Here is a 13714-nt window from a genome sequence, read left to right on the forward strand (position 1 = left end):
AACGGGATGCCGGGGTCCAGATCCGCCGCCTTCGGGCTCCCGAGGATACATTGTCGCGTAAAGACAGTTCTCACGACAAAGTCGGATGGGTTCCCCGGAGCTCCCGAGAGGGGCCCAGGGGGGCCCATCCCGGGCTATAACCTACCGAATTACGTGCTCACGGGGCGCTAAACGTCCGGATTAACGTCGTCGTGGTGCCGCGCGAGTCGAATATCTCAGAGCCGGTCCCCGCTGGCGAGGACGCGCGACGAACGCGAGGAATTTTTCTGCGGCACGAATAAAGATCCCCCCGTTCCACAGTCTCGTACGTGTGCGAGAGGGTAGGAGGATTTGCATAAACTCGGACTTTTAATTGGCCGCCGCCTCGCGAGGGACCACCACCCCAAGGATGCCCCACCCGTGAAATTCGACATTACGCGCGAAACAATTAATATCAGGCCCTGCTAAAATTATCTCAGACGTCCCCGTGACTCTTAACAAAATTTGGAGGGCAGATAGAAATTCGGTGGATTTTTTTAAATTCACTGGAATTCCCGGAATGCCGATCGATGGCTGATAGGTACTTGGCAGTGATCCTAGGAACTGGACCAGTCCAGTCGATAAACCAGTAAATGGGACCGAGCCTGACGGAGGGGCCTCGAAATTGGGCAAGTAGATCTCAGAGAACACGCGTCGAGTTCGAGCCGAGCCGCGAGAAACGACCTGGTAATTAAATAATGACGATTAGTTGCAGCCCGAGGGGAGCGTCGAGGGACGCGACGAATGCGATGAAGAAGCGATACCGTGGTTAAGGCACGCTGTCGCTGATGGGGGTCTTGCTCGTCCCCGTTCGGCTTCCCTTTCGCTCCCCCTCGAACGCGGTTCGATCTCTCTCGCTTTACGTGGGACGGGCAGCGATGAAAGAAGCCAGGACGTAAGGACCGCAGAGACAAAACTCGCGGGTCTCTTCCTTTACGGCTATATTGACGTGTGGTGGCATACCGTCTCCCTTCGAGTGCCACTGCGGCACGTTGATCTCCTGGATGGAGAACGACACCCGGTGGAACGTGTTCTTGGCGAGGAGGTTAGGGTCCTCGAAGGATCTTAACCGCCCTGCAAAAGGACCAGGGATGGATATAGATGAATTATTAATTTCTTGAGATTTTTTGGGGTTATTTAAGGTTTTTCAAAATTCGTCTCGGGGAGAATCGAGGGTTCCTTTCTTAAAAGGACGAACGGGGCTCCGAAAGGATTCGTCCGATCGGAATCGGCGGATCGGAGCGATGCAAGGACGAGGTGGCCCTTCCCGTTCGGCCGCGAGGGGTTCGCCTCTTCTTCCTCCTCTCCTGCTTTCCGATTCTCCCTGCTCACCGGTCCGCTGCTGGCAGAAGAGCTAACGGAAGGAGAAAAGCGCGACTAGGGGAGAGAACGACAAGACAATGGACGGCGACAATAAGGCCTCGGCTTCCAGCGACGTGAAAATAAATTAAAATGATCCCTGCTACACGCGGCGAGGAGGATGTAAGGAGGACAAGATGCGGTGGATGCTATATGTCGAGATAATAGCGTGTAGCTATGTCTTTAACGAGATATATGTATACCCTCCCTGGGAGCAACTCCGTTTCCATTTGCGTTTTCTGCCGGGAATTCTGATATTCTCTGGGGAGAGGGGTTTTCCCCTAGACTTTCTTCCTAAATACCCATTTCACCCGCCGAGACCACGAGACAGGAGATGAGTCAGCCAGCATCCCTGATTTTCCATCTTCCTCGAGGAAGGAAACTCGCAACTCGTGTTACGTCGCATCGTCCAGAAAAACGAGGAACACGATGGCCGAATGCGTTCCCCCGTCCCACAACAAATCCTCAGCGACAGCTAATTGGAACTACTTGACGTCCGACAACGGGAGGTTCGAGTAAAACTATTACCAGATACAAACGCTAACAAGGACTGCCAATCCACATGCCGGAACACCTAGTCCTAAAGACACTTAACATCTGCAATGCGTGTACTAACCTTCACCCTTCCAGCGGACTGTCAGAGTGGGATGTGCAACAACATCAACCAGAGATGATGTCTCTACCTCGTCCTGACCTTTCCGCGGGATTTTCCCCGCTGGTACCACCCTAACACACCTTTTTGGGAGTGCTGATCGACCTTTCCGGGAAGCTGGCGTTCCTTTTCCTCGGCGGCGTAAAAGTCACCAGGACCCGGAGGAATCCTTTGTCCTCGGATCGCCGATCGAGGAGTTCCTCGCAGATCCTGCCGAGAGGCGTGCAGCCATTTTCCGCTGACCTTTGCAGAAGGAGCCGAGGCCGGCGAGCGGATTTCTTTCCCCGATCGGCTCGATTGCGTTTAAACTCGAAACTCTGGACGTGCGCACCGCGGGATATAGAGGCCGAAGAGGATGCCGAGGAGGTGGGAGTGCTAGAGAGATCGAAGCTAAGCAGAGATCGTAAACGGCGATAACGACGTGCGGAGATAAGAGGCATCACGAGGCCGGCAATGAGATGGAGGACGAGGGGGAGGCTGAGATGGACCACGAGCCGCGGGATGAGATGTTGCCCATCGGTACTTTCGCGGCCGCACATGCTCGACCGGTGCCGGCAACCCTAGCGGAAATCTAGAGGCCGGCAGCTTCCATTTTTGACGAGCCGTCATTTTTTTTCGGATCGGAAACGATACCGGGACTCCACTCTGCGAAGGTAAGGGTGAGGTCGGCGCTACGGACGACTTCGGGATGCCGGGACGGAGATAAATCGACTTTTCCCACAAAAGGGAGGAGCCGCGATTCTCGTAGGTGTCCAGCTACGACGGAAGGGAGTCGAGGGTGTTTGGAAAAATTCGGGGGAACGTTTAAAGGGACCTCGACGAGCGAGAAGAAGATCGCGAGTCTCTCGAGGGATTAGCTCGGCGCTACTCACAATGTAACGCAAAGCGAAGGACGAGTCGGCGCGGTTTCTTTTCGCTGTCGTAATAGTTTTGCGGATAAGGGGAAGCGGGATCATAATCACCGCTGATTCGTTGTGACAGATGGAAGTTGGTGGAAGCGGACGGGACCCGCGAAGTTGCATGGAGAGCCAGTGAACCGGGCTTAATGCCGATCTTATTTGGAGGGCGCGATGGCACGCGACGATTTGCATTCGACAATAAACATCCGTCTAAAACTGACGCGGACGTATGCAGAAGGTCTTGCAAAGGCCAGTCAGGATTAACATAATACCCGGCAGTCGCGTCATACAGGCGGCCGCGTCCAGGACTACAATGTGCGTTATTACGAGAGAGCCTCGTCCTCTCTCGATCTGATTTCGCGAGGACCCCCCGGCCCCCCTAATCCCCCTAATATACGTAAACGTTCGATCAAAGCGTGCGAACCGAGTTCGGCTCGTCGGAGCTGGACCGATCGTGGAAGAGGGAGCCGAAGAAGAGGCCGAGGAGGCCGAAGGCCCCTGAAATCCCGATGGAAGGGACCGCAGGAGAAGCAGAGGGGGCCAGAGGGGGCCGAAGGTGGAGGCTGGAGAACGAAATTCTGGGAACGGAGTTACGCAAATCAGACTGCGCGCATTCGTCCTGGACCGCGGCGCTCCTCAGCGGGAACGGCAGCGGCACGCTATCTCTCGTGGATCTTCCCGAGGAGTTAGGTTGGGTCCCGTCCGGGGACGAGCGTGGCGAGCGGCTGTCGGTGGAGCCGATGCACCGTATACCAAAGAAATTTGCAAGTCCGGTGAAAGCACGACCGAGGGGGAGCCAGGCTCCTCGCTCGGAGGAGAGAAGAAAGAAGAAGCGAACGCCTTGGAGGAGTAAGGACTCGCCGATGATCGGCGGGTGCATTCTTCGCCTCCCCCGTTTCCGCGGTGTTTGCGATCCTTCCACTCCGTAAACCGAAATCGGTTCCGCTGATGGGGGGAGAAAAAAAAAAAATAAGTAGCAAAAAGATCAGTCGAGACCTCGGAAAGGAAACGGCAGGACCGAATCGAGGAGGTGGCGAAGGAGTAGATTCGAAAAGTTGCCGGGAAGGTCTCGAAGAGACGAAAAGAAAAAGTCGCGGACGTCTCTTTCGGGCGACTCGGGCCGAGGTATCGGTAGAACTTGGAATTTAAGAGGGCAAATAAAAGGGGATGCGTGTATCGCTCAGGGATAACACGAGGCGCGAGATAACCGGGGGTCCGGCTCGATCGATTTTCCGAATCGAGAAGGGAACTACTTGGTATTCCCGGTACGGTGACAGGGGGACTTCTCTCGGCCGATTCGCACCTCCGGTCTTGCGTATGACGGAAGACCCTCTGCCGAGTCGGCGGGCGGCTTTCCCTTTAGGGCCGAGATAAATAAATTAAACGAGCTTGTCTCGGAATTAATATTATCTTAGAATATAAAGTGGGGCTAATACGGATCGGCTAAATAATTACCCAGGACCTCTCCGGCCCAATTAGAGGCCGCTTTTAGAGGCCGCTTTTAGAGGCCGGCGGAGGACGGCTCGAATCGGGAGAAAGAGTCCGCCCTTCCGCGATTAATGCAAAGCGAATAACTGGAAACTGGCCGCGTTTAAATCGGATCGGAAGGAACGGGTTTCGAGATGGAAAATTTCCGGCGTCTTTCCCGAGCGCCGCCGACCGGTCCCTCTCTCTCTCTCCTCTCGTTTCGGGCCCTTCCTCTTCTCCGTCTGGCTCGGTCGGTCCTTCGGGATGCGCGGGGGTGCGGAGCTCAAAGCGAGCCCGAACGGCGATATTTAAAGCGTATGCAAAGAGTGCAGCATTTGCAGGGGTGAGGAGCGGAGAAAAAAGTCCCGGACAATGGCGGGCTTGCGTTCGGCTGCCCGGAATCCGACTCGCGACGATTTATGCGACCTCGACGACGGTCTCCCCTCTTTCTCTGCCTCTCGTCCTCCCGGCTACCACGCGGCGAGACGCGGAGAGACCAAATAGAAGGAAGCCCCGAAGTCCGTACCTCTTCGGGCCCTCTCTCGGCGGACGTCCGAAGTCGGGACGCGTTTCGGTGCCCCTTTACGTCAGCGGGCCCTCTCGAGATTTAGGGGACCGTTTTAATTACCACCCCCCGGGCCCCGAGTTTCCATGGGGCGATCAAACGGGGCTTATTTGCTCCGAAATTCACGGCGGTCCCTAAAAATCCAAACCCCCTTCGATTTAGAGCTCCGTCGGCGATCCCAGAAAAGAGCCGCCGGAGGAACCGAAAAAATCGTTTCCCCGAAGAAAAAGGGAGGAGTGGCTCGCCCGAATGCGTTTATATAAAGCTCGTTCCCGGATAAGATAAAAGCGTCTCTAGGTTTCGCGAGGTACAAACTGCCATAAACCGAGCCATAAAACCGTCCCTCACTTTGTCATGGGATTTTATGCAAAGCGTCGCAAGGAGCGAGCCACCTCCGCCCTCCTTTTCGGCGTTTTTTCCCTCCTCCTCTAACCTCTCTAACTCCCCGGAGAGTCGACGTTGCGATGATACAAAAGTAACCGGGGCCCGATTCCGGGCACCAGACGCTTAACCGAGTGCATACATCGGGACGGTGCACGTAGGTGCAAGTGCATCGCGCCGGTGTACGTGGGGAACCGGTAAAGCGCGATGTTCCTCCTTATCGAAACAGGTGTCATAAAATGGTAGCGGCAGAGAGAGAGAGAGAGAAGGACCTTGGGCGTTCCTCGGGTATGCGCGAAACCACGAAAGCGGTTCGACGGTCTTCGAGGTCCTCGGCCTCCCTCTCTCTCTCTCTCTCTCTCTCTCTCTCCACTCTGTCGTGATCGACGGGGGAACCGGGTCTCTCTCTCTGCCTCCCTCTCTCTCTCTCTCTCTCTCTCTCTCTCCACTCTACGAGACTTTAATCTGATAATCTGATTGGCTGCCGTGTGTCAAATATTGCGAACGCGGGTGCCAGGCCGTGTCCCTCTTCGGGAACAGGTTCTTCCACGGGGACCGCGACGTCGGCGGAGAAGAAGAGCTCCATTCGGTATCCCCGACTCGGGAGGACCTCTATCTCGAATGGATCTTCGAGGCTCGTTTCCAAGGATCGCGAGCCGCCCGCGTCATCTCGAATACTTTACGAAGACCTTTTACATTTACGATTACATCGACCACTCGAGAGATCGCGTCGATTCTGGCCGGGTCGCGAGTCTCGAGCCGCCCCTGACGAAATCGGGCTCGTCGTCCGGGGATAACGCGGGGATAACTCTTCGGCGTCTTCTTCAAGGTACGACTCGAAGAGAGCTCGACGAGAAGATCCTTAGAGAAAGCTTCGAGTTTTGCCGTCCGGACCCCGTGGAAAATTCAAGACGAAGGGCGCCCACACGGGGGAAGAAGAGAGACGTATCCCCGCGAAGTGAAACGGAACACACGTTCCTCGCATTGATATGCAACAGGCTCACGTATGCGGTCCAACCCGGCGAACAATACGACCCACCTGTAAGGCACCACCGTGTAAACTACCGTTCGACGTGAACCCTATAGCGCGCCCCTCTATGCGCAATCGTAAGTTCGAGTGCACTTTACACGGTGCATCGGTTATGTGGCGCGGTGAGCGCAGGTCGTGACGCACCGTATCTTGCATCGGATGTACCTCCAGTGTGGAAACACGGATACGTACCTACCTTCTTCCCTCTTCCACCTGCCCTGCTGAATACTTCTGCCTTCGGAATCGATCCCCACCCCCGACTCGCGAGATTTTAATCTGGCCGGTCCTTCGCGGGACTTTCGCCCGTTTCCCCGAGGAGAAGGTGGTCCCTTCCCTGGGGTTCCGTCCTGGCAGGTCCACCCTCTTCGAGATCGTCTTCGAGACCCTCCTCAAGGTCGACCGGGAATCCTACCTCGAAGGGGACTTTTCTCGGAGCTTTCCGAGGACTCGGGATTTACGATGACGACTACCGCCTCACGGATAGATCCGCCGACATGATTTGCATGGCTTTATCGGGCTGCTTCGCCCAAAGGGCCCGTGCGTGTCGGTACGTACGCTCGTTCAATACGCGAGCGTTAACCCGACCGTGAACGTGGTCCCTCGTGACACGACTATGCTAACGCGCTGGCGCGGCGCGTGGAATACGTTTTCGCCTGGAACGCTTGCATTTCCACTTCTACCTCCGTCCTGGCGAGTCATACACCCTGATTCGAGGTGCACAAAGAGATGACTTAACCGCATATCGGGGACCGGTATATCTGCGCCGGGGAGCGATCGATACCGACTCCACGGTGCACCCAACAGGTGGTACCCAGAAGAGGTGTTAGGAAGGTACCGGGATATCGATAGCGAGCCGAGGAGCAGGGACGAGCAAAATCCGGACTCCGGGTCCAGGTCCAGCATGTAGTCCCAATTTTGCTCATCACTGCTGGAATCAGAAAATTGGTCCCGCAAGTGGGACCAATTTCGCCGATCGCCGTAGGAACCAGAAAATGCAGAGACGTGGACTCACCTGGACCGGTGGCCTCCTTGACGACGCCCACGACCGAGTTCTGCGGGACGCTCTCCTTGATCTGGAAGGTGTAGCGATGCCTCTCGCAGACGGGGATCCCGTTGGACTGGGTGGAGACGGTGATCCTGACGTCGGCGTCGCCGATGCTCTTCAGCCCCGCGGCGTCGGTGGCGGTGACGTTGAGCCGATGGGTCTGGGACCTGGAGAGCAGACCGGGTCTGGCGACGTGGATCTCGCCGGAGGCGCGGTCTATCCTGAAGACGCCGGCCTCGTTTCCGCTGGATATCCTGTAAGCGACCTGGCCGAAGAGGCCGGCGTCGAGGTCGTTGGCGGAGACCCTGAGGACGGGGCCGCTGGCGGGCCCGTCGACGCGCAGGGTGACGTTGTACCGGTCGGGGTCAAAGACGGGTCGGTTATCGTTGATGTCCGTGACCTGCACCCTGACGATGGCCGTGGTGCTGAGTCCACCTGCGCAGAAGAAGGGGCGCCTTGAGGACCGGGTCAGCGGGGTCGGGGACATCTTGGGGTTCTTATTTCCGCCGGCTCGGCCGAGGAAATCCTCTTATCCGGCCGAATAACGGCGGGGAATTAGCCGGGTATAGAGGGCGAATCTACGAGTCGGCCGCGAGCCGCGCGACATAAATCACCGGGGCTCCTTCGGCTCCTCCACCTTTTTTTCGGAGCCAATCAGCCCGCTCGCCCTCTCTCTCTCCCCCGGCGGTCGCGCCCTCCCGCGCTCCCTCTCTCTCTCTTCCTCGGCACACGGAGGTTGGTACCCTCCGCGCGGAGTTAATGCGCTCGGTGTAATATTTCACGGGAAAAATTGTGGCCGATACATCGCGGCGGAACGTCGAAGCGAAATGGCCGAGCGTTCCATCGCCGGGCGAGAGCGAGCGCGAGAAAACCGACCGGACCGAAAAACGCGGCGGATCGTAAACGTCGATGCTATGGAAGAATCGACATACGTTCCCGATCTATCTTCGATCTATCGAACCTTGTACCGACGCGCACCGCGTTCCTCGCTGAATTATCTCCCTCGCCCACGCGCTCCCCCGCCCGAAGAAACGAATATGCCGAAGAGGAGGAAGAGCACTCGTCAAAAATCGAGGAGCTAGGCGAAGCGTCGAGCGACCGAGTAAAAACCTTCCGGGACGAAAGGACTATTCGCAAAAAAATAATAGAGGACCTGTGCCTTGTACTCGGAGGGTCATATTAATTTCAACTGTATTTTAAACGTCTATTGGCCGACCTGGATCCACGAGGAGGACGAAGGATCACGGGGGAGAAATATTCCAGTCTCCAGAGAAGACGATGAGCGGGAGACGAAAAGGATGAAGAGGAAGCCGAAGGATGGAGGGAACGTGGGTTTTAGGTCCTAGGAGAAAAGTCTTCGCGTGTCGAGGGTCAACGAGCACGCGTTTCCATGGCGCGGCGGTTTAGGAGGACTTAACGCAAGTGTTAATATTAAAGACAGTATGTAAAACGGGTAATCCGATGTTTAAACGGTTTACACTCGTAACTCATAGTAATGTATGGACTCGGCTCCGCGCGCGGCTCGGAGAGCGAGGAGATTTATAGGTACGAGTGTCATTGGAGTCATGCGTCAAGGGCCAGCTTCGTTCTCCTCACCACACCTCCCTTCGTTCTTTCTTCTTCCTCTCCCTCTCCCGATCCTCCCTGCTTTTCCCCCGCGCCTGCCTCCCTTGTCACCCCTGTCCACCGACTCGGCGCCGACTTTGGCTCTTCGCTTCTTGCCGGTGCTCCTCTTGGTACCGGGGCATCGACGACGTCGGAGAGGTCCTCGGAGGGCTGGTCCCTGCTGGTCCCTGCTGGTCCCGGCTGGTCCCGGCTGGTCCCGGTTGGTTCCAGCTGGGAACCGTCACTCCGTGCCCATTTTTCTCACCACTTCTGGACTCCTCCTCCGGATTCCGCCGTTCGTTCACGGTCCGTGTCTCCCCGAGTTCGGGATAAACGCACCCGTAAACAGCATCCAGGTATTCCTTTCATCCCGGCGAAGATGCATCGCGGCGAGGTGTTCGCGCAATTTCCTTGCAGATTCAGCAATCACGGAACTTTTCTAAATTCCGATGGGTTCCGACGACCATCGCCAAGGGGAAGAGGGAACGCGCGAGAGACTCGATCGCGCGAACCATCGGAGAGATTTTCGAGGTCCGCCATGGCGTAGGACGCCAGGGGAACCTCGGAGATTTATGGGGCTGGTATTGGCCGCAGGTTCTCAACCCGGTCGCCCCGGAGAGGACATCTAAGCCGGCCGAGTAAATGGCAGAAACCGCGTCGGGAGACCCTATCTGTGGGAGTTAGCTTCGAAGATTTATGGTGCCGGTGTCAATAAAGTCACCTTCGCCATCCTCGGGAATGGTCCCAAGAGGAAGACCCTCGTGGCCGCGCCTCTCTCGAAAGAAGCCAGGACGAGGTTGGCCTCTTCGTCCTGGACCTCCACCTCGCGAATTGACTTTTAAGGCGCCTTCGAGTTCGCGTGTTCCGTTCTCCAGATACCAGGACTTCCTTCTTCAGCGAGTTTCAAAGTTTCCGAGCTGGGTCGCTTCTTTGGACCGAAACAGCCTTTTTTGGCGAACTCGGTTAATGGACACTTTGGAACGTATCTAGTGTCTTGCGCCATGGTCCCGGAGCATATTCCCGTCTTAAGTGCCAAACTTTCGATAGAAAGAGGCAAACGTTAATGGCGGCGACTGCGAAATTAGAGACCGCGTTTCGGCAAAGAAGCTGGCGGGTATCTTAATCGAATCTGAGGCATTAGAGTCGTCTAATCAAGGTCAGTCCTAGCAATGCGTTAAATCGTCGAAAGTGCCTCTCGGAATTTTCTCGTCGACATCCAAATGAGCCGTTAAGATAGCGCGACGTGCCACACAAAGATATCCATCGACTTTAAGTGCGTGAATAATAATCAGAGATCTCGCGTTCGCTTATAAGGATCCCAGGCTTTATCTCGGCGGAATCCATTAGTAGAGAAAGCCGGATCCCATCCTGGAATCTATTCGAATCTACTCGAATCTACTGTAACCCACGGCGACCGTCGGGATAATGGCCGTTCTCCATTTGCCCGACACAAATGCCTATTTCTGATGGAAACCTAATGGACACATGGTCGCGACCAGACCGCGAGACAAATGAAAGCATTTATTATCCGTTACGTCACTGTAAATCATCGGGCAATTATATTATCACGCTCGTTATAGCTTCCCTATTCATTCGCCATCTGCTTTGCATTAATTATGCCGGCCATTTACCACTCCACTTTGCTACTCGCCCAGCAGCGGCTTCATTGTGCGTTCGCGATAATGCAAGGTAGCCGTCGTAGCCAACGCGAGTCTATTATCAGTCGTTCTTGCTCGAAAGAAAAAAAATCCATCCCGAATCTGCGCGGAGCTAAAAATGGCGGCCAAATTGCCTCGTGAGAACTCCACTCTCCTCGGAAACCATGGAACTCGCATACTCCATCGACCTTGTGATCCGTCGACCATGTCACCATAAAATTTCTCGACGGATGAGGCGCCATTCCGGGCCGGTACTAATCGTCACGCGATTTTACCCGAAGATAATAATTAGTCAGGAATTGACAACGCTATGGCACTCCTCTCTGTGTTTATCACGATTCTAGACAGGCCTCCGAGGAATAAATCCCGTATCGGCGCAACTCATCGGACTCCCTCGTCGTTCTGCATTTCTCCCCCCTGAGCGAGTCGTCCATATAAATCACCGGATTATTTTTCCACGCACCGAACCCCGCGTCATATCCGGTGGCGGCCATTGTGAGAGAGGACACACCTCGTCCTGGAGGCGCCTCCAGATTCGACGTACGGTCCTGCTGATAACGAGCAACAATTACCGCGCGCTCGCAAAGTTGCCCGACGAGGAAGGAGAAACCGGGAAACGGGCGACAATGGCGAACCTACATCCGCGATAGATAAAAGGGGAGACCATGAATCCATCGATGAAGGTGTCGGCTGTTGCCGGGAATCGGAACAAATTGAATCGTTGTGAGAGGGCATCGGTTTAATTAGCGTTCGGAAGGAGCCCGAAGGAAATCAGAAGAGAGGTCGATATCTCGTCCTGAGAATAGGTCGACCCAATAATTGGTGTTCCGGGGCAGGGTTCGAGACGAAGAGCGACCATGCATCCCATCTGGGCTCCTATTCTCGAATTCATACGGATTTCTTCGCATACGAGTAGATTCGTACGAAAAGTTTCGCACTGTTGCAAAGACGCGTCATTGGTCAATATTTGATAGTCGTATAGGAAACTGTCAATTTCGCATCGGTATGGATTTGAGAATAGGGCAGTTTCCGGTGGGGTCCATCGAGGTTCTGTCCCAACGCCGGCAAAACGCGGCGATCCGCACTCGGAATGGATCAATGGACTTCAGTCATTGTCCTTCCCATAAGGGCAGAACGCGCCCGTTGAAAATGGGCACGGAATACTGGCAGCATAAATCATACAGCCTATTACAGAGCTACTAGATCTTGGCAGGGCGATAGCCACCTCCGCGCTCCCCTCCGTGCTGGTACTCCCTTTATCGAGCCGTCTCTTTCGCTCTTTCTATTCGTGCCCATCTCCGTCCTTCTTCCTCGCTCACGCACCAGACCCATCTCGTCCTCTCGCGGCTCCTCCTCTCTCCTTTCCGTTCCCTTCTGCGGTGCCGACTGCCCCCCTCCGCCTTCGTCGTGCTCTTCGTTATCTCTGCGTATGGGAGTCCCTAACGCGAGCCGAGCATTGTTCACACGATGCGGATTCCGCCGCGGCTTTTTCCCCGCGCCGCCCCCGGCCGAGGGGACCGATTACGCCGGCTCGCCCCATAAACGGAGGGCACGCTCTTCGGCATCGGATCGCCGATAACCCCCCGCAATTGGCCGCAGATAAGACCGCGATACCCACCTCTGTCCGTCGCGATAACTGGCAGCTCCAGATAGGGGGCCACCTCGCGGTCCAGGGCGGACCGCACGCAGACGTCCCCGGAGTCGCTGCGCACCAGGAGTTGCTCCGACGCGATTTTCCCTGCTGCCAGGGTGTAGTTCACCATAGCGTTCACCCCGCAGTCAGGGTCCGTCGCTCGCACCTGCAAGGATAAAAGGATAATATCGTTAATTTTGCGCCGACACGTTTGGAGTTCGACTCCCCTCCTCGGGCTGCTGGCTCGAGGATGAATATTCAGATATTTAATTTACCGTGTACGCGGGTGCTCGTGTAAATAATGTATCTTATGTTGGCCCGGTAACGAGCCGGGATAATATCTAATCCACGGATAAGGGGAGGTCCTCTCGCGTTATCACCGCGCCCGGTGATAACTCGGGGGTCGTCATCCTGGGCGCACTCGCGGCCGGGGGCTTTTTGTTTAATTTTGCATAATGTTCCTGAAACGGGACACCGTCGTGCGGCGGGCCGAGTCGCCATTCATAATATGTGCAGTGACTAATTTGCGAGGAGCAACGGTCCTTCTTTCGCTTCGGAGGTGGACCAGGACGGACGTACGCAAGAACGGACGTACGTGGGGGCGGTGATGGACGCCTCCAGCTCCCAGCGGTGGTTATTTATGTGAAGGAGCATCGCCACCTCGTTTCTCGTGGATGCCGTGCGATTTGTTGACTGGCTAGGTGGCAAGTGTTTCCATTACCTGGGATCGATTCCCCGAGGTAGGGTTCCACAGGGGGTGATCCGAAACCTTCCTCAAGATCCGCATCGTCGGGAGGACTTATCAAAATTGGGACCAGGGAAGAATCTATGCCGAATCCATCGGGACCGTAATTTTTGTAGGTATGCCCGATACGTCTCGGATCGAGTCCTCCATTTGGAATTCCTCGTACATACCCCGAGATCTGCCTAGAAACAATGGAGGCGCAATGGTGCCTCTCCACCGCGACAGGCCGTGAATAACAATTAACCCCTGATCCAACGGCTTAATGGCGCCCGTTAATTAGCATTCCGACGAAAGTTCACTTACTCATCGTCTTTGTTTCATTCACTTTGCGACTTGGGACCGAGGTGGAGGCGGTGGCCGAAGTCGAGAATGTACTGCCGGATGACGACGTTAACTTCAGGAACGTCCGGCGAACGCAATCATCCGTCGCGCAGGAACGTGGCAGGTTAACTAAGAAATGGTCCAACTAGCCCTACACGGAGATGTCGGTCGAGGGTGGGGTCGGAAGAGAGACGAATCTTGCCCAGCAGTGGGAAAGGAGACGGATGATGGAGCGGCGAGGCGGAGCTAGAAGAGGAGGGAAGGAGACGCGGGGTAATAAAGCCAGAGTCCGCGAGGAATGATTTACTGGCCCTCGGTTCGAATAACTTTCCCGGC

The 13714-nt window shown here is 55.7% G+C and overlaps 1 protein-coding gene across 1 annotated transcript in view; it reads right to left on the bottom strand.

Moving 5' to 3' along the window:
* The window catches only part of LOC105702998 (protein dachsous), a 36492-nt gene extending 23526 nt beyond the window's left edge, over nt 1-12966 (bottom strand). Inside the window, exons 1-3 of the mRNA XM_023434699.1 lie at nt 12892-12966; nt 12298-12478; nt 7384-7851 (exon numbers count right to left, since the gene is read on the bottom strand). Coding sequence (XP_023290467.1) covers nt 7384-7851; nt 12298-12478; nt 12892-12966 — 724 coding nt within the window. The remainder of the gene's footprint in view (nt 1-7383; nt 7852-12297; nt 12479-12891) is intronic.
* Nucleotides 12967-13714: the final 748 nt, after the last annotated feature.

This window comes from Orussus abietinus, unplaced genomic scaffold (genome assembly GCF_000612105.2).
Source record: "Orussus abietinus isolate OABI.00-Male unplaced genomic scaffold, Oabi_2.0 scaffold107, whole genome shotgun sequence".
In the NCBI taxonomy this organism is placed as follows: Eukaryota; Metazoa; Arthropoda; class Insecta; order Hymenoptera; family Orussidae; genus Orussus; species Orussus abietinus.